Raw genomic sequence first — 21,161 nt, 5'->3', positions numbered from 1 at the left:
TCTACAGTGCACAGACCAAGGGAGAAGAAAATGCTTCTCTTAGTACAACAAGTTAGACCCAAAAATAAGGGTCAGAGAACCCTGTAAAGAAAAAATGAAAAAATGTATATATGGACAAACACAGCACATACAGACATACATTCATAACATTGAAATACTCTCTGCTCAGATGGAAAGAGAGAGGGAGAAAAAGCAGGTAATGTAAGGCTTACTTATAGTTCTCAAATACAAGACCTCATGAGCCTATGCGTGCTATTGGGGGATCCTTCCTTACTGCTCAGTAAAGTAACCTAAAAGACATTGATATATGGGATTCAGTTTGTTATAGGCACCAAAATCCTAATGCGCCAGAATAATGCTCTTTTTCATGACCCAACTCACGGTTACTGCAATGGCTAGTTGCCTGCCTTCCCTCAACGCGGCTCCGATGAAGTGAGCGTTGGTCGCGGCGGTAACTCATTTATACTCTCCCGACAGGTAATTAGTTGAGGTAGATTGAATAATGAGGCCCGGGGAATGCCCAAATACGGAGTCTATAATGTCAGGGAATCCGGTGCTGCGCGATCGGCTCGCGCTACATAACGCGCATGCGTACCCCTGCTTCACAGTAGTGAATGCGCATGCGCGGCAGAAGATGCAACCGCGCATGCGCGAAGCAATGGCACTTCGCCGCAAAGGTAAAAACGCATGCGCGAGAGGAAATACACAGCGAGCATGCGCGCTGGAGTTGAAAATACGCCTATAAGGTGCAGGGGCACTACAATAGGACTAATATAGCCAGCAATCAAGTAGCGCTATCAAAATGAAGAGCTGGTGTAATAGAGAAATGTGGGAATATATCCCTAACTTGGCCCAATAGGTACTCTGAGTCTGATGGTAGTATAGTAAACTGGCTCAGTGGAGACACATCGAGGGGGACAGTATATCTTAATGGAACACCGATGATGTTTATAAATAGCCCCATTAACTATGACCTTCCCACATCAGGCTGAGATGCAGAGTTCAGAGCGGGACGACCTAGTACAGTTTATCTTAGTAGATTCCAAGGAATGGAGTCGTTGAGCCCAGTGGTATCGGTTCCAAGACGGAACACCCACCGCTGTTGTTTTTCCAGAAGACCTACTTCCGAGGACAGTTGTTCAATTACTGTCCACTGTAACTCGTTGACACAGTGTTGGTGTTCAATAAAGTGGGCTGACATTTTTGTTGTAAGTTTTTTGCACCTGATGTTGCTTTTGTGCTCATTGAGTCTCACTTTCACTGGTCTCGTTGTCATTCCCACATATTCTTTTCCACAAGGACATGTGATCAAATATACAACATTCTTGCTGTTGCAATTAGTAAATGCACGTTGTTCCCAGTTTGTCCCATTTGAAAAAGTCAGAGTTAGGCTTTTCCTGGTAAGGTGGCAATTATTACAGTTGCCACACGGGTGGTGGCCGTGTATCCCCTGCAGTCTTGGCTGATCAGTTTTAGTCGGGCTTGGTCTTGTGTGGACAAGCATGTCTCTCAAGTTCCTACCCCTTCTGTGTGCAAACAGAGGTTTCTCCAGTGATAGACTGCCACTTGTCAGTATACGCCAATGCTTATTAACCAATTTTGTGACTTGGTTGGTTACTGGGCTGTATGTGGTGACACAAACTGTTCTATCCCCTTGATTATCCCTCCGTGGATTATCCTCCAGGAGGGCCTCACGGTTGTTATTTCTAGCTCTTTTCATAGCTTTTTGGATCACCGCGTCCGGATATTTTCTCTGTCTCAGTTTCATGCTGAGGTCTTTAGCCTGAGTTTTATATTTGGCAATGTCACTACAGTTCCGACGTAAGCGAAGGAACTGTCCATAAGGTAAGTTCTCCCTCAGATGACGCGGGTGGAAGCTGTCAAATCTGAGGAGACAGTTCCTGGCCGTCGGTTTGAAGTGGGTCTCTGTCTTCAGGACGCCTGCCTCATGATAAATATTCAAGTCCAGGAAAACCATGGTATTGTTTGACACTTGGTGGGTAAATCTGAGGAATGCATTCTGGTTGTTAAGCCAATGTACGAACTCAGATACCGAGTTCTCATCTCCTTCCCAGATAACCAGAATGTCGTCAATATACCTTCGCCAAGTGTGGATCCTCGCCCTGTAAGGATTGTTCGGATGGAGGATCTTTGAGGATTCCAGATGATGGACATATAGTCCGGCCAGGCTTGGGGCAAAAGTACTGCCCATACTGGTCCCATGTCTCTGCCGAAAAAGTTTTTTGTGAGGGCCAGTGAAATACACTCCAACACTACACTGCGAGGGGTATGGTATTCCCAGTTGGTAGAGTGGAGTACTTCCTCAATAATTTGTAAAGTCTCATCATGTGGGAGGCTCGTGTAGAGGCTCTTCACATCCAGGCTTAGGAGCATCTGAGAGGTAGGATCGAAAGTCTGGTTTTGTAACAGTTGTAGTACTGCTTTATTGATTCAGAAAAGTCCACGCATTCCATATTTCTATACCATACCGAAAGTGCATAAGAACCTCGAAAACCCACCATGACGCCCCATTGTGTCCGGTATTTCATTTATCTTGGAACCATTGTCCAAGTTTGCCGATGCCTTTCTGAGACCTCTCGTACAAGCCACTGACACGTATCTTAGAGATACAAAAGCAGCACTACAACTGTTACAAAACCAGACTTTCGATCCTACCTCTCAGATGCTCCTAAGCCTGGATGTGGAGAGCCTCTACACGAGCCTCCCACATGATGAGACTTTACAAATTATTGAGGAAGTACTCCACTCTACCAACTGGGAATACCATACCCCTCGCAGTGTAGTGTTGGAGTGTATTTCACTGGCCCTCACAAAACTTTTTCGAGTATGAGGGCACCCTCTTTTGGCAGAGACATGGGACCAGTATGGGCAGTACTTTTGCCCCAAGCCTGGCCGGACTATATGTCCATCATCTGGAATCCTCAAAGATCCTCCATCCGAACAATCCTTACAGGGCGAGGATCCGCACTTGGCGAAGGTATATTGACGACATTTTGGTTATCTGGGAAGGAGATGAGAACTCGGTATCTGAGTTCGTACATTGGCTTAACAACCAGAATGCATTCCTCAGATTTACCCACCAAGTGTCAAACAATACCATGGTTTTCCTGGACTTGAATATTTATCATGAGGCAGGCGTCCTGAAGACAGAGACCCACTTCAAACCGACGGCCAGGAACTGTCTCCTCAGATTTGACAGCTTCCACCCGCGTCATCTGAGGGAGAACTTACCTTATGGACAGTTCCTTCGCTTACGTCGGAACTGTAGTGACATTGCCAAATATAAAACTCAGGCTAAAGACCTCAGCATGAAACTGAGACAGAGAAAATATCCGGACGCGGTGATCCAAAAAGCTATGAAAAGAGCTAGAAATAACAACCGTGAGGCCCTCCTGGAGGATAATCCACGGAGGGATAATCAAGGGGATAGAACAGTTTGTGTCACCACATACAGCCCAGTAACCAACCAAGTCACAAAATTGGTTAATAAGCATTGGCGTATACTGACAAGTGGCAGTCTATCACTGGAGAAACCTCTGTTTGCACACAGAAGGGGTAGGAACTTGAGAGACATGCTTGTCCACACAAGACCAAGCCCGACTAAAACTGATCAGCCAAGACTGCAGGGGATACACGGCCACCACCCGTGTGGCAACTGTAATAATTGCCACCTTACCAGGAAAAGCCTAACTCTGACTTTTTCAATTGGGACAAACTGGGAACAACGTGCATTTACTAATTGCAACAGCAAGAATGTTGTATATTTGATCACATGTCCTTGTGGAAAAGAATATGTGGGAATGACAACGAGACCAGTGAAAGTGAGACTCAATGAGCACAAAAGCAACATCAGGTGCAAAAAACTTACAACAAAAATGTCAGCCCACTTTATTGAACACCAACACTGTGTCAACGAGTTACAGTGGACAGTAATTGAACAACTGTCCTCGGAAGTAGGTCTTCTGGAAAAAGAACAGCGGTGGGTGTTCCGTCTTGGAACCAATACCACTGGGCTCAACGACTCCATTCCTTGGAATCTACTAAGATAAACTGTACTAGGTCGTCCCGCTCTGAACTCTGCATCTCAGCCTGATGTGGGAAGGTCATAGTTAATGGGGCTATTTATAAACATCGTCGGTGTTCCATTAAGATATACTGTCCCCCTCGATGTGTCTCCACTGAGCCAGTTTACTATACTACCATCAGACTCAGAGTACCTATTGGGCCAAGTTAGGGATATATTCCCACATTTCTCTATTACACCAGCTCTTCATTTTGATAGCGCTACTTGATTGCTGGCTATATTAGTCCTATTGTAGTGCCCCTGCACCTTATAGGCGTATTTTCAACTCCAGCGTGCAGGCTCGCTGTGTATTTCCTCTCGCGCATGCGTTTTTACCTTTGCGGCGAAGTGCCATTGCTTCGCGCATGCGCGGTTGCATCTTCTGCCGCGCATGCGCATTCACTACTGTGAAGCAGGGGTACGCATGCGCGTTATGTAGCGCGAGCCGATCGCGCAGCACCGGATTCCCTGACATTATAGACTCCGTATTTGGGCATTCCCCGGGCCTCATTATTCAATCTACCTCAACTAATTACCTGTCGGGAGAGTATAAATGAGTTACCGACGCGACCAACGCTCACTTCATCGGAGCCGCGTTGAGGGAAGGCAGGCAACTAGCCATTGCAGTACCCGTGAGTTGGGTCATGAAAAAGAGCATTATTCTGGCGCATTAGGATTTTGGTGCCTATAACAAACTGAATCCCATATATCAATGTCTTTTAGGTTACTTTACTGAGCAGTAAGGAAGGATCCCCCAATAACACGCATAGGCTCATGAGGTCTTGTATTTGAGAACTATAAGTAAGCCTTACATTACCTGCTTTTTCTCCCTCTCTCTTTCCATCTGAGCAGAGAGTATTTCAATGTTATGAATGTATGTCTGTATGTGCTGTGTTTGTCCATATATACATTTTTTCATTTTTTCTTTACAGGGTTCTCTGACCCTTATTTTTGGGTCTACCTTGTTGTACTAAGAGAAGCATTTTCTTCTCCCTTGGTCTGTGCACTGTAGACCAGTGTGTTTATTGTGCTTTCTTTCCACAGGTTTTCATCTATCGCCAATTGGGCGCAACTACATCTACCTACATATATAACATTGTTAGGTATATTACACATTGTTGTAACATTTTTTACACTTTTACATTTACATGTGAGTAAGGGGAGAGTAAGTGCTTATCCTTGTCCTGAAGAAGGAGCCCTCGCGCTCCGAAACATGTTGAAACCTTTGTAGTGGTTGTAATACCCTAACACGTATTCTTACAACCCCATCTTGCACTTCTTTTAATAATACCAGCCGGGGATTTAATAAAATTATTTTTCACCCACGTGCCAGGTATTTTTTAAACTATTGACTTTTTTCACCTCACCTCACTCACTCCTTAGTAACACACCCCCTCACATAGTTCACTATTTAGTGCTCCTGCGTATTCGCGAGTCGTAGCACGCCGCATCCCGTAGAGGGGTGCGAAGGCCCCGATTATGAAGCATGACACCAAGGGGCCTGTTGGTGTGTGAGGGGCATTTAAATAACACTGTGTGTTCCCCATCACTTTAGGGATCACCGCCACTCTGAGTGGATTCTACTTTGTTTATTCGCATGACTAGGGAGACTGAATCCACTGACTCTCTCTCTCCCCCCTTTGTTTGAAACTTTGTTAGAGACAGCGTACAGCTGTGGGAGCCCCTTCCCATTGTTATTTATCCACCTTTGGACTTACACAGACACTTACTCATACAAAACATCATATTATCTTGAACCTTCCTACTCTCCTCATTAGTACCATGGAGGACGAACATGGATTGACCTACAGTGAGGATGACATTGACCGAATTCTCGCAGATGTCAATCCTTTTGAAGGCCTCAGCAACACTGACCCAGGCCCAGCAGTAGCAGACTGGGATGAACTGATGAATGCCCGTAAAACACAAATCAGAACAGCTCTACATGGCCTACTGATGAGGGAATACTTAAGAAACAAAATGGCCCCGCAGGGTTTATTGGTTAAAACTGAACCTTTCATCTTCCAAGACGACCTTGTTTTTAAAAAAGCATGGTCACTCATTTCATGGCATTGCACCAGGGATTGGCTGGTGCTCATAGTCCAAACTGCCGCAACAAAATCTTTGGAATTGAAAGTAGACATCCAAAAACTGGAAGTTCAGTTAAAAGCTTTCATTTCACCAGCAGACATAAAGAAAGGTTTGGAAGAGATGAATCAGCAAATGAAAGAGTTTGAGGCAACCTTGAAACAAAGCAAATTTAACAAATTGAAAAAAGATAAAGATCGATTTACCCCTGAAAGAGCCTACCCATACACACGAGCAGACTATGTAATGAAAGACAATACAAGTGACACTGACAGTGTGAACTCTGATGGTAGCAACTCAAGCACAAGGTCAGGAGGTTTTCCACAAAGGAAACAAAGAGGAGGGTTTCGACAACAAAGACCTCAATTCCCGCGCCAGAGAGGCTGGCGAGGCTTTCAAGGACCTCAATTCAATCCTTATCAGACCCCTTTTCAATTCCCACAGTACCAGTTTGTCCCTCCACAAATGGGACAAATGTACCCCCAATGGGTTCCAGACCAAACCAATGCACCCCAGAATGCGCAGCCTTTTTTATCCTGGGGCCAGGGATCCCGCAGGGGGAGGAACAAGAAGGGCAACAACGTCAATTGGCAGCCCATAGAGGAGGCAGACCCACGGGTGTTGACGAGGAGCATGACGGCGAATCAAGCTTCTACGAGCAACAGGGGGACCTAGTTATTAATATAACCCCATGGCCCCTCACCGAGTTGCAAAGAAAGGTACTCAACAAAGGCTTGGGATATGTCCCCACCAACAAACCAGACATTTTTTTACTGCATAAGGAAATGCAGGACTTCATCAGAACCATCAAGTTGAGGGCTTTTTTCATAGATAAGGAACCACCTATAGAGACCTCAGACACAGGTTTAAAACCTAGGTCAACCTTCACACCGCTGGATCACCAACTCCCGGTCGAGGTATTGGCCTTAGAAAAAGCTATAATGCAAGAACTGAAATGTTTGGAAAACAAGCACAGGGTATTCCAGAATATGACCAGAATGGAGAATGAGGCAATCAAAGAATTGAGGTTGAACAAGAACCTTACCATAAAACCCGCTGACAAGGGGGGAGCAGTGGTTGTTCAAACCACCCCAGCCTATGATAGAGAATGCAGGAGACTTCTCTCCGATAGTAGGAATTACCAAATCCTAACTGAAGACCCCACTGAGTCACTACGAGTACGAATAGGTGGCATGGTTGAAGAGGCTCTTGCACATGATTGGATAACCAAAAAAGAGTCTGAGTTCTTGATTCAGAAAAATCCACGCATTCCATATTTCTATACCATACCGAAAGTGCATAAGAACCTCGAAAACCCACTAGGACGCGCCATTGTGTCCGGTATTTCATCTATCTTGGAACCATTGTCCAAGTTTGCCGATGCCTTTCTGAGACCTCTCGTACAAGCCACTGACACGTATCTTAGAGATACAAAAGCAGCACTACAACTGTTACAAAACCAGACTTTCGATCCTACCTCTCAGATGCTCCTAAGCCTGGATGTGGAGAGCCTCTACACGAGCCTCCCACATGATGAGACTTTACAAATTATTGAGGAAGTACTCCACTCTACCAACTGGGAATACCATACCCCTCGCAGTGTAGTGTTGGAGTGTATTTCACTGGCCCTCACAAAAAACTTTTTCGAGTATGAGGGCACCCTCTTTTGGCAGAGACATGGGACCAGTATGGGCAGTACTTTTGCCCCAAGCCTGGCCGGACTATATGTCCATCATCTGGAATCCTCAAAGATCCTCCATCCGAACAATCCTTACAGGGCGAGGATCCGCACTTGGCAAAGGTATATTGACGACATTTTGGTTATCTGGGAAGGAGATGAGAACTCGGTATCTGAGTTCGTACATTGGCTTAACAACCAGAATGCATTCCTCAGGTTTACCCACCAAGTGTCAAACAATACCATGGTTTTCCTGGACTTGAATATTTATCATGAGGCAGGCGTCCTGAAGACAGAAACCCACTTCAAACCGACGGCCAGGAACTGTCTCCTCAGATTTGACAGCTTCCACCCGCGTCATCTGAGGGAGAACTTACCTTATGGACAGTTCCTTCGCTTACGTCGGAACTGTAGTGACATTGCCAAATATAAAACTCAGGCTAAAGACCTCAGCATGAAACTGAGACAGAGAAAATATCCGGACGCGGTGATCCAAAAAGCTATGAAAAGAGCTAGAAATAACAACCGTGAGGCCCTCCTGGAGGATAATCCACGGAGGGATAATCAAGGGGATAGAACAGTTTGTGTCACCACATACAGCCCAGTAACCAACCAAGTCACAAAATTGGTTAATAAGCATTGGCGTATACTGACAAGTGGCAGTCTATCACTGGAGAAACCTCTGTTTGCACACAGAAGGGGTAGGAACTTGAGAGACATGCTTGTCCACACAAGACCAAGCCCGACTAAAACTGATCAGCCAAGACTGCAGGGGATACACGGCCACCACCCGTGTGGCAACTGTAATAATTGCCACCTTACCAGGAAAAGCCTAACTCTGACTTTTTCAAATGGGACAAACTGGGAACAACGTGCATTTACTAATTGCAACAGCAAGAATGTTGTATATTTGATCACATGTCCTTGTGGAAAAGAATATGTGGGAATGACAACGAGACCAGTGAAAGTGAGACTCAATGAGCACAAAAGCAACATCAGGTGCAAAAAACTTACAACAAAAATGTCAGCCCACTTTATTGAACACCAACACTGTGTCAACGAGTTACAGTGGACAGTAATTGAACAACTGTCCTCGGAAGTAGGTCTTCTGGAAAAAGAACAGCGGTGGGTGTTCCGTCTTGGAACCAATACCACTGGGCTCAACGACTCCATTCCTTGGAATCTACTAAGATAAACTGTACTAGGTCGTCCCGCTCTGAACTCTGCATCTCAGCCTGATGTGGGAAGGTCATAGTTAATGGGGCTATTTATAAACATCATCGGTGTTCCATTAAGATATACTGTCCCCCTCGATGTGTCTCCACTGAGCCAGTTTACTATACTACCATCAAACTCAGAGTACCTATTGGGCCAAGTTAGGGATATATTCCCACATTTCTCTATTACACCAGCTCTTCATTTTGATAGCGCTACTTGATTGCTGGCTATATTAGTCCTATTGTAGTGCCCCTGCACCTTATAGGCGTATTTTCAACTCCAGCGCGCATGCTCGCTGTGTATTTCCTCTCGCGCATGCGTTTTTACCTTTGCGGCGAAGTGCCATTGCTTCGCGCATGCGCGGTTGCATCTTCTGCCGCGCATGCGCATTCACTACTGTGAAGCAGGGGTACGCATGCGCGTTATGTAGCGCGAGCCGATCGCGCAGCACCGGATTCCCTGACATTATAGACTCCGTATTTGGGCATTCCCCGGGCCTCATTATTCAATCTACCTCAACTAATTACCTGTCGGGAGAGTATAAATGAGTTACCGACGCGACCAACGCTCACTTCATCGGAGCCGCGTTGAGGGAAGGCAGGCAACTAGCCATTGCAGTAACCGTGAGTTGGGTCATGAAAAAGAGCATTATTCTGGCGCATTAGGATTTTGGTGCCTATAACAAACTGAATCCCATATATCAATGTCTTTTAGGTTACTTTACTGAGCAGTAAGGAAGGATCCCCCAATAACACGCATAGGCTCATGAGGTCTTGTATTTGAGAACTATAAGTAAGCCTTACATTACCTGCTTTTTCTCCCTCTCTCTTTCCATCTGAGCAGAGAGTATTTCAATGTTATGAATGTATGTCTGTATGTGCTGTGTTTGTTCATATATACATTTTTTCATTTTTTCTTTACAGGGTTCTCTGACCCTTATTTTTGGGTCTACCTTGTTGTACTAAGAGAAGCATTTTCTTCTCCCTTGGTCTGTGCACTGTAGACCAGTGTGTTTATTGTGCTTTCTTTCCACAGGTTTTCATCTATCGCCAATTGGGCGCAACTACATCTACCTACATATATAACATTGTTAGGTATATTACACATTGTTGTAACATTTTTTACACTTTTACATTTACATGTGAGTAAGGGGAGGGTAAGTGCTTATCCTTGTCCTGAAGAAGGAGCCCTCGCGCTCCGAAACATGTTGACACCTTTATAGTGGTTGTAATACCCTAACACGTATTCTTACAACCCCATCTTGCACTTCTTTTAATAATACCAGCCGGGGATTTAATAAAATTATTTTTCACCCACGTGCCAGGTATTTTTTAAACTATTCACTTTTTTCACCTCACCTCACTCACTCCTTAGTAGCACACCCCCTCACATAGTTCACTATTTAGTGCTCCTGCGTATTCGCGAGTCGTAGCACGCCGCATCCCGTAGAGGGGTGCGAAGGCCCCGATGATGAAGCATGACACCAAGGGGCCTGTTGGTGTGTGAGGGGCATTTAAATAACACTGTGTGTTCCCCATCACTTTAGGGATCGTTCCCGTAACCACTCCAGCACTCTGGGGCGCACCACTCGTGGGGCTTCTGTCTCCACCTCTGCCTCCGGCGTAGACCGGTGACTTCAATTTCTTTAGCTGAATCTACCATCATGAATCCCCGGCACCACACCATCTCAGCCCTTAGGTGCCCAGACCTCGCCTTCCGGTGAGAGTGGAAGTAAGCCACCAGTGCCCCTCTTCATGACATGTCATGGCCCCAGGCTGCTGCAACTCCTAGGATCCCACTATCTCTTCATGAGTGCGGCAGAGCACTGCCAGACAGCTTCTACACAGGCACCAACTTGAACACACCCCTCTCAAGCAGCCTCTTTTACCCACTCCAAGAAGAGAATTTGCCTTGACTTAAGGAGGAAAGAATACTTATCTACCCATCTGCAGGGAGGGCACTGGAGAGAGTTGTGTCCTTATCTGCCTGGATGTTTGCCAGAATTTTGATCTAGGACTGGCAGTACCAGTTTTTTGCTGTCTCAAAGAGTCAGAGGCAGTCAGTTTTCTACCAGTAAATTGTGCTTGCCAAACCTACGAGCCTGAAGTGCACAGATAGTCCACTGACAGGTGAATCTCTTGCAAGCCTGAAACGATTCTATTCAACCAGCTGGGCGCAACTACATCTACCTACATATATAACATTGTTAGGTATATTACACATTGTTGTAACATTTTTTACACTTTTACATTTACATGTGAGTAAGGGGAGGGTAAGTGCTTATCCTTGTCCTGAAGAAGGAGCCCTCGCGCTCCGAAACATGTTGACACCTTTGTAGTGGTTGTAATACCCTAACACGTATTCTTACAACCCCATCTTGCACTTCTTTTAATAATACCAGCCGGGGATTTAATAAAATTATTTTTCACCCACGTGCCAGGTATTTTTTAAACTATTCACTTTTTTCACCTCACCTCACTCACTCCTTAGTAACACACCCCCTCACATAGTTCACTATTTAGTGCTCCTGCGTATTCGCGAGTCGTAGCACGCCGCATCCCGTAGAGGGGTGCGAAGGCCCCGATGATGAAGCATGACACCAAGGGGCCTGTTGGTGTGTGAGGGGCATTTAAATAACACTGTGTGTTCCCCATCACTTTAGGGATCACCGCCACTCTGAGTGGATTCTACTTTGTTTATTCGCATGACTAGGGAGACTGAATCCACTGACTCTCTCTCTCCCCCCTTTGTTTGAAACGTGGTTACGGGAACACCCTCTGGGAACTGGCCGCTTGTGGGACCTGGATAATTGCTAGGTGCCGGGCAGAGAAGTGGAGACTGGTGGTGACTATAGCTGAGGGATGCCACTGATAGGTCTCCAGAGTGACCAGAGCCAGGCTCTCAGTGTGTGGGGCCGTGGCCTACAGCGACAAAAACGTGCAGGACCTTGGTCACTGGGGGGAGGGAGCGGCCAGCCTGCACCGGAGAAGAGGTTGGAGAAGGTGGCCGGATCCCAGCATGAGAGGAACCCCAGTGAGGCAGATTACGGCAGCACTCTCCTTACTGTGGCACATGTGAGATATCTAAGCATATGGACTGGCCCCAAGGGGACTGGTAGACGGGGCAGGCGACCCCCGCCCATCTTCTCATCCACTGATGTGGTGACTGGGTCCATAAAGTGAGGTCACCATTATATAGCGAAACTAGACTGGCCTCCGGGCACACCAAATAGCAGACCAGCTAGCAACCTCAGAGGACATATCACCGTGGGATCATTCCTTGGCAATACTTAATCAGAGACTGTCTGCTTTTATCAAGTAAGGAGCAGTACTATTGTCTCCCTCTGCCTGATGTATCTGGGGCAGAGGTGCGATGTACTGCTGATGTTCTGACGCCCGAGCACCTGGGAGGGGCAGGACTGTTTACTAGCGAAGGGGACCACTCACATACACTTGCGCACCCCCATCCGGAGTCCCCAGGGGCTAGTAAAGTGACTTCCACAAGAACTAAAAAGGACCAGCAGTCAAAGATTAATTTGCTAAGAGCTCCTCCAAAAGGACCAAATTGACTAGGTAGCCTTGTTCGCCCACACTCTCCCCAACGAAGCCTGGCAAGGTTACACTCAGATTCATGGAAACCCTTTTTAGCACCCTGAGAGCCGACATAGTAACCCTCAAGATGGAAATGACTAAGGAAGTGAAGGACCTTTGGTGCAAGATGGGCGATCTGGAGCAACGAGTGGATTCAGTGGAAAATAAATCTTATTCCAGGGAGGAGGAGATGAAAGCATGTTGCAGTAAGATCCTTGAACTTAAAGATCGAAATGCTGACCTCAATTACTATTTTGAGGACTTAGAAAATACTGAGAGAACTCTTACTCATTCACTCACCTAAATCACACACATTCAATCATAGGGGATACAGTACCAATTGACAAAGCAGTGTGCCAGGAAACAAGAAAAATATTAGAAATGTTATGTATCAATTTATTAAAAGAATATAAAACAATTGTAGCAAATTAAAATATAGTTAATCAGGCATAGTAAATGTATGTTCAAAATCAAAAAACTTCACACTATAAATAAACAAATGAACAGACTCAATAACAAAGACAATTAGACGATAGTACTAGTAATACACTACACTTTGTCATAAAGGGACCCTATCCGTATGAGGTAAGGTTGGGGCTGGACCCTGATGTACAAAAGACAATCAATATCTAGTGTGGCAGCCCACTGTGCAGACTATGGTTCTATTCCGTCGACGTGTTTCAATGGTATTATCTTGATTTAAACCATCTTTATCAAGACTAAAGATATTACTTTCTGATGATATCTTAAAAAGTAGATAGATTGGGGAGGCTCATGCCAAGACTTGTGAGCCCTGAACAATCAGGTTTTATCCCTAGGCACACCTGTGGGGACAACACTTAATGCATAATCCACTTACTAGACAAAACCGTACTATCCCGGGTCCCCACACACTTCTCTCAATTGACGCTGAACAAGCATCTAATCATGCACATTGGCCTTTCTTACAGCTAGTTTTAGAGGCTTTTGGCCTGGGGCCCCGGTTCCTTAAGTGGATATGGGCTAGTTACTCCGACTCGGTGGCGCCAGTTGACGTTAATGGCCGTTATCTCAATCCTTCCCTGTATCTATGGGAATATGACAAGGGTGCCCGCTCTCGCCACTCCTGTTCGCACTCTATATGGAGCCGGTGTCAGAGTGTGTGCGGGGTCACCTCCTTATTGAATGGGTCTGAATGGGAGGCCAACCTCACAAGATAGTGTTGTATGCAGATGACGTGCTGTAGGCCATTACTAAACCGCACCAATCACTGCCCCTCTACTAGAGGGACTGAGTTGTTTGGGAGGGCCTCAAGGTTCAATGTGAAAACCACACAAATCTAAAAGTGTCAATCTCCCCATCTCGCAGGCCGACTAGGCCTCCCTGGCTACGACATTCCCATTCACTTGGGCTACATGAGGAATTTCCTATTTGGGCATTCAATTGTTCTCAACCATAGAGAAATCTGTGTCACACAATTACGCTGCTTTATTGAATAAGTCATGCTCCCTAATACAATCCTGGTATGGGGGTCCACTTTCTCGGTTGGGGTGAATAGCTGTCATCAAAATGTCCCTATTACCTAAGATCTTATATTTTTGCAGGCTATACCACTACAACCAGTAGTAGTGTGGCTCACTGGTTAGAGGCGGCAGACCCGAGAGCAGAGGACGGCCCGGGACCAGGGTTCGATTCCCAGCGTGGCAGGTTTCTGGACCAGCGTCAGCGGACTCGATAATTCTCTCGCCTCGGTGCCCACTCTGATCAGCGATCACACTCGGCAACTCTGGGCATTAGCTTGCCTCATCTTCACTAACGGCCCCACCAGACCGCCGGGGATGCCTGGTCTCACCCTGGAGATACCCATTAAGGGACCATCTCTCAGGGAAGCCAGGAAGGGTTTCGCAGCGGTCGAAGCGCCTTGGGACCCTACGGGTAAGTAGTGCGCTATATAAATGCCAATACATTTACATTTACACAACCAGCCCCATCCATGCTGCCTAAACTTCAACACTCCCTGGAGGCCTTCATTTGGGGTGGTAAGCGTGCAAGAATGGCACGCAACCGTACACACCTCCCAGTGGCCAAGGGTGGGATTGGCATACATCATCTACTGTGCTACTACCAGGCATCTCAGTTGTATTTTTGGGTGGAATGGCAACTTCCAAACTCAGAAAAACATTGGTGCTTCATCGACCAGGCTGTGCGGGTATTCATATTTGGAAGATTCCTTGGCTTCAATGAAGATACCGCCCACCGGGGGTATATATCTCTTCCATGGTTCGGGCCACAATGGGAGTATGGGATGGACTATGTGTCCCCAAGCAACTCTCTACCCCTATTTTACCCCTTACCCCAATCATGGGGATTTCAGATTTCCCCCCAGCACTACATGGAACAGCCTTCAGTGACAGGAGGAAAATTGCAAATGCATTGGAGATTTGTTCAATGTGGAGAGCTTGCTGGAATTTTCGTAGGTGCATCAGGATTTTGGGCTACCAGATTCTGAATATTGGTATTGTGTAGCAATTTGACATTGGGTAACCCAGCCGTCGATACGGCCACATGCTAACAGGCAACACACCTCATTTGTACATTGGCTCTTGTCGAGGCGGGATGACCGGCATCTGTCGTCAGACATTAATGCACCTTTAAGCACCTCACAGAGAGTCTTGCTTTCCCCGGGTAGGACACGGTAGGAGCGGGAATACGAGCGCCAGTTCTCGGACAAAGAATGGACTGACATTCTGCAGCTGGCAATGCACTTCGGCTGGTAGTGCCTCAGGCAGGGAGACCCTGCTGAAAATCGCCCATTACTTGTATTATACACCATCCCGGTTGGTTAAGTGGAAGAAGAGGAGTGACGATAAGTGCTGGAGCAGGGCCGGACTACCCATAGCGGACACCGGGCGTTTCCCCGGTGGGCTGCTAGGGTGGGGGCCGGTTTTGGGCCCCTGGGGGCCGTTTTTGTTACCGGGGGGGGGAAATATCGGCTCCCTGTAACAAAACGTCTGAAACCGGCCATCACAAACTGCTCAGCAGCACTCCCCCTCATCCCAGGTGGGGGCGGCTGAGCAGTTTGCCAGGGCCGGTTTTTATTCCCAGTCCGGCCCTGTGCTGGAGGCACTCAGTCGCTCGGGCACCTTATCCCATTTATTGTGGAACTGCCCCCAAACTACACCGATACTTGTCCGAGGTCCTTACCAACATTGTTAGTATGTTTGACACTGAGCTGCCCCATTTCCCCACCTATATTTTATTGGGATTACCCAACGCTTTAACGTACCCTCTACACTCAGCTAGCAGGAGAGCCATAACACTGGCACTGTGTGCTGCTAGGCAGGTCTTGCTGGAGTACGGACACCATACCCACACATGCAGACTGGACACACAGGCTTTGGGATTTGCTAGCCATGGAGAAGTTGAGCAGTAGCAGAACACACACTGCCCAAATTTGGATAAATGTTTACTCTGCTTGAAATACTTATCTACTCCCTTAAGGGAGCTTCCACCTCACGGCAGGTACGGAGCACGAGTCATGAGAACTATACATGGAGGGAGGGACACCGGATTATTAGAGATACCATATGAAAGAGCATGGAGTGGTTATTTGGTTTATATACAAATTGTTTAAGTATGATAATGATGCTCAAATCATGCGGAGATCCACTAGACCCAACCTCCTACCGCCTATTAACGATGATTAATACTGACATTAAAATACTTAGCAAAGTGTAGGCAACTAGACTTAATGGGTTACTCCCTGCTCACAAAGATCAATGTGACTTCATGCCACAACTGTACACACTTCTCAGTCTACACAGACTCAATCATATATTGTACACTGCTTACCAGATGGAGAAAGAGTGTGTCGCAAAGAGGGGCAAACACAATAAAGGCCGCAGGGAGGGGCAAACACAATAAAGCAAGGGAATTCTATAGGAGGAAACCAATCGAAAAGATCGCAAATTAGAGTGACAATAAAAACAACCAATGGCATGCTGTGGGCGGCTTGTATGTCCACTGAATAGCAAACAATGAGTCTTGCTACACAGTGCATGGTAAGCAAAACCTAAAAGCGAAAGTGAGGTGTACATCTGTGAATTCGTGGTGGGTTTTGGTGAGACGCCGGATATGCATATGGTGGCTATGCAAGCATAGTCCAGCAGTGGTGGGATGAGGGAAAGATATTACTTAATGGACTCTAGCGGAGGAAGTCTGCATGAGGGCTAATAGGAAGGATCCAAATGCATTAGAAGATCTACCGACTTGGGCAGAAATGATGGACAGGTTCACAAATCCACAGCAGAATGGCCCCCATCCTGATAGCCTTTTATTTCAGAGATAGAACTGAGATTTTAAAACCTGAGGGACAGGAAGGATTGCAAACTCCCTGGGAGGGTTCAAGGGACGTAAGTGGGAACAAAGTCAGACTTGGCAGTGACTCAACAGATGTGGAATCCTGGAGGACGATAAGGGTTCAGGGAGCTTACGTGGCACGATGTAATATTGATGTTTTCACCTGGAAATAAAGGTGATATCTATAAGCTATGTAAAGCCATAGTTGGTTTTGATATTAATCACCCGAAATGAATGCCAAAATGCTAACAGCTTCTGAAAAAATCCCATGGAAGCGTTGTGGATGGTAAACAATTTGAGGCAGCAACTCGGCGACTTGGGATCTTACATTGGTTACTAGTAAAGCTGCAAATGGACTTGTACGTAATGTTCTACCAGTCATTTAAAGTTACAATTCAATACGATCGACAGAAATGATCCAACAATCTGTGTGTTCTTTTTCAAAAACTTTTGCGACCGACGTGAGCATCGTTGAGGTATAATAATAAAAAATGAAGAACCAATCTGTTTGTTTGTTGCTCTTCTATATATTCTGATTTAGTCAAGCACAGTAAGGACAATCCTATGGCACGCTGGCTAAGCACTCCACCTCGCCTGTCAAATCGACAGTGACATGATCTCAAGCAATTACTTGAACCAACTTAGGGGTATATTACCAAGGGCCCGCGATACAATTATCGCCTCTTTAACGTCCGTTTTTTTTGGCGCAAAGCAGCAATAATTATATTGCATTATTTACAAGGACACGCTAGCGCATGTTTCCTCGACTTAGCTCCCGTTTTTCACATGCCTCACATCGGTAATGAGATGCAAAGTAGGCGTGGCTGTGAAAACAACATGGGAAAATATCACGAAGGCAGCTTTGCGATTTTAACAACGAGGCATAGCGGTAAGTTAAATCGAGCTAACTCTGCCTTAACTCAGGAATTTAACATCTGTTAAATTCCTGACTAAGGCATATCTAACATGGGAGGTGGATTGTGGGGCTAAGGCCACAGGGCCTATCATCAAGCTTATTCCCGTTTTCCATGGAACATCGCTAGAAAACCAGCGATGTTCCATGGAATACCCCGCTAGCGCCTGAATATTTATTGCCATAGCGCTAAGCGTTGACAGCACTAGCTTGGCGATATATTTCAGCGATAGCTGGCGATAATTAAAAGAGCGCTCAGCGATAATTATCGCTGAGGCTTGATAATATGCCCCTTACTTCGTTTCCAGATGCCAAACCTCTAAGTTTGATTAGTGTATACCGCATGGACCATGAGAATAAAATATATATATATTTCGTACAGTTTGACTCTAGCCAATAAAATATGTTACCCTTTCCTCACTTTAAAAGTGGAAGTGGCATATTATCAAGAACGGCGTTAAAATGATTGCCGCTTTAGCGACAGGAAACTGTGAACCTGGGCTTCTATGGGAATTCCCAAGGGCATGCTATCAAGCCCATTATCGCTGCTTTAGCAACAGTTTCCTGCCACTAAAGCGGAGATAATTTTAACGCCTTTCCTGATAATATGGCCCCATATCTTAAGATTTGTGTACAACACTGGTTGTTTTATTAATACAGAGAAAATGTCTTTTACCAAGCTGAAAAGATGCATGAATGTAGTTTTGTACTTTGCTCTTACACAAACATCTCCCATCTCATGCCGTTTCTGTTTCACTTCCTAGGTGGCCTGTACCTGCAGGGGTACACCGTGAGCGAGCAGTGCATCGGCTCCAAAGGACGCTGTGTGATTGAGGTCAAACCACCATCCGAAGAATTCAAAACCTTTTACCTCAGTGCGGAGAACGTGACTGAAAACAAGCGGTATGATTAGTCTTTCACATATACTGAACTTTTCAGAACTTGCACTATTACAGCAATCAAAAAATGCTTGTATGCTCCATTCCTTTATTTATTCACTCCATTGAAGGCTGATTGTTGGCTGCAAGAAGAGTAGATAGTATGGAAATGTAGATCTAAGTACAGAGTGTGTTTTTTGGTCTGGCTAGAGAGCGTTAGTTAGTTGCAATTTGTTGGACCTGGCCCTTTTTGCCTTCCTCTTCAATTTTTCTGACCCTCTTTTTGCTGGCTTTAGGACTCTGAGCACTTTATCACTGCTAATCAGTGCTGAAGTGCATGTGTACAGGGCCTGTAAATGTAATGCTATTGGTGGGCCTGGAGCACTGCTTGCACCACCTACAGAACTAGCTTTTCAAACTTGACTCAAGCCTACCACTGCAGAGCCTGCGTGTGCAGTTTACTCCCACAGTGACTTTGCATTTAATGTTACTTGCCAAGCCTGGAGCTCCCCTTTTACTACATATAGTTCACCCCTAAGGTCCTATGTAGTCCTATGGGCAGGGTGCTGTGTACATAAAAGGTAGGGCATGTGCCTTTATTGTGTGGCATGCTGGTAGTAACAAATAGCCTAGTTAGTTTCTCAATGCTGTGAGGCCTACTCCTCTCATAGGCTAGCATTGGGAATTCCCTTAAAAGTCTTTAAGTGGTAGTTTCTGATTTGAAAGGAGTAGCGTTGCCATGTTTGATATGTTTGGAATAGTGGTGATAAATCATGCTTATTAGTGTAGGTGTATTTTTCATTACTATTGTAGAAAGCCCTCTTTTAGAAAGTGGGGATTTCTCTATGCTTAGGACTCATTGTGCTTTACAGCCTGACTCCAATCCACTTCCAGGGCAGAGGGATCGTTTTCTCCCTATCACAATCTGATCAAGCCTCCACCTCCCTCCTTCAGCCGGGTCTTAGGGAAATAGCCATCTGGATGAACCATAACCTGCTCAAGCTGAATGGAGGGAAGACAGAGGTCTTGATCCTTGGGAAAAAGCAAGCTCTGTGGAGTTCTAAGCATTGGCCCCATTCCATCTACATCTGAGCATGTTCGCAACCTGGGAGTGACCAAAGATAATGGGCTAACTATGCAAGCCCAAGTGAAGAAAGTGGCAGCCACATACTTTACTATTCTGCCCTGGCTGAAAAAGATTCTTTGGATTTTGCCTGGGGACACCCAGAGGTCTGTGGTCAATGCCTTGGTGACTTCCCGGCTGTATTATGGTAACGTACTTTACCTGGGGGCCACAAAGGCAGTTACTCAGCGACTCCAAATGGTCCAGAATGCCGCGGCACGTCTACTTTGCGGCTGTAAAAGAGACAAACATATCTCAGGACGCCTCAGGGATCTTCACTGGCTCAGAGTGGAGAACCGTGTGAAGTTTAAAGCCCTGAGTCTTATGCACAAAATCAAAACAGGGAAAGCTCCCAGATATTTGCAAACTCTGGTAAAAATGTATTCTCCTACACGTTCACTTCGTTCCTCCTCTCAAGCTCTTTTCTGTGTGCCAAAGTACCGATTCTCAAGAATAGGCGGCAGGTCCTTTTCATTCCTGGGTCCTAGGCTCTGGAACTCCCTTCCCATTGATATCCGCTCTGAAAATTGCTACGGTCGTTTCTGTAAAGCCATTAAAACCTGGCTGTTTAATCAGTAACCCTTGGCTTTCTGTGTCTTGAGGCTCTTGTTTCAGCTAGATCGGGAAACCCTTCTTGGGTAGCTGTCGCGCTCTATAATTTAAATAAATAAATAAATAAATAAAATAAATAGTGATAGCTACGCTTTGTGCATACAGCCATCACACACCGAGGGTTGGGTGTAACAGGATTACATCTGCATACTGAATGGTATTTCTGGGCTGGGAGAGTGGGAGGAGGGGCACACTTACATTTGTATAGACTGTGTCCTGACCTCGCACAAAGGACACGTTAACCCGCTACTGTAGGCCTAGTGCCAGAGCTGGGTTGAAAGGGTATGTTGTGCACTTCTAAGGTACTTTTGAAGTTACCTCCACATCAAAGATATTTTGAGTATAAGTACAGGGGCTGTGACCCCATCATTTTAGATACTGCATGGGACTTGTAACCAGACACTGCTGGCTCTACATTCTGCACTTTGCCAGGAGGAACTGTTGTGCTGCCCGGAGGAACCACCATTGGAACTACTTGCTTTGTTGTGTAGACATGCTACTCGCTGGGGAAACTGCCACTCTGCCCAAGGAAACTAGGGGCATTTGTACAAGGAAATGTTGGACTGCAGAGCTGCGCCAAATTTGGCAGCGCCTTGCTCCAACATTTCCGAAACGCTGAGATGCACCATATTTACATCA

General features: G+C 45.9%; 1 protein-coding gene across 1 annotated transcript in view; it reads left to right on the top strand.

Moving 5' to 3' along the window:
* Positions 1–21,161, top strand: part of LOC147726908 (uncharacterized) — a 456,046-nt gene that overhangs the window by 417,792 nt on the left and 17,093 nt on the right. Inside the window, exon 11 of the mRNA XM_086963536.1 lies at positions 18,674–18,812. Within this exon, the coding sequence (XP_086819662.1) occupies positions 18,674–18,812 (139 nt within the window). The remainder of the gene's footprint in view (positions 1–18,673; positions 18,813–21,161) is intronic.

Source organism: Lissotriton vulgaris, chromosome 3_1, assembly GCF_964263255.1.
Source record: "Lissotriton vulgaris chromosome 3_1, aLisVul1.2, whole genome shotgun sequence".
In the NCBI taxonomy this organism is placed as follows: domain Eukaryota; kingdom Metazoa; phylum Chordata; class Amphibia; order Caudata; family Salamandridae; genus Lissotriton; species Lissotriton vulgaris.
The sequence above is the reverse complement of the archived record's forward strand: the minus strand, read 5'-3'. Positions and strand labels throughout refer to the sequence as shown.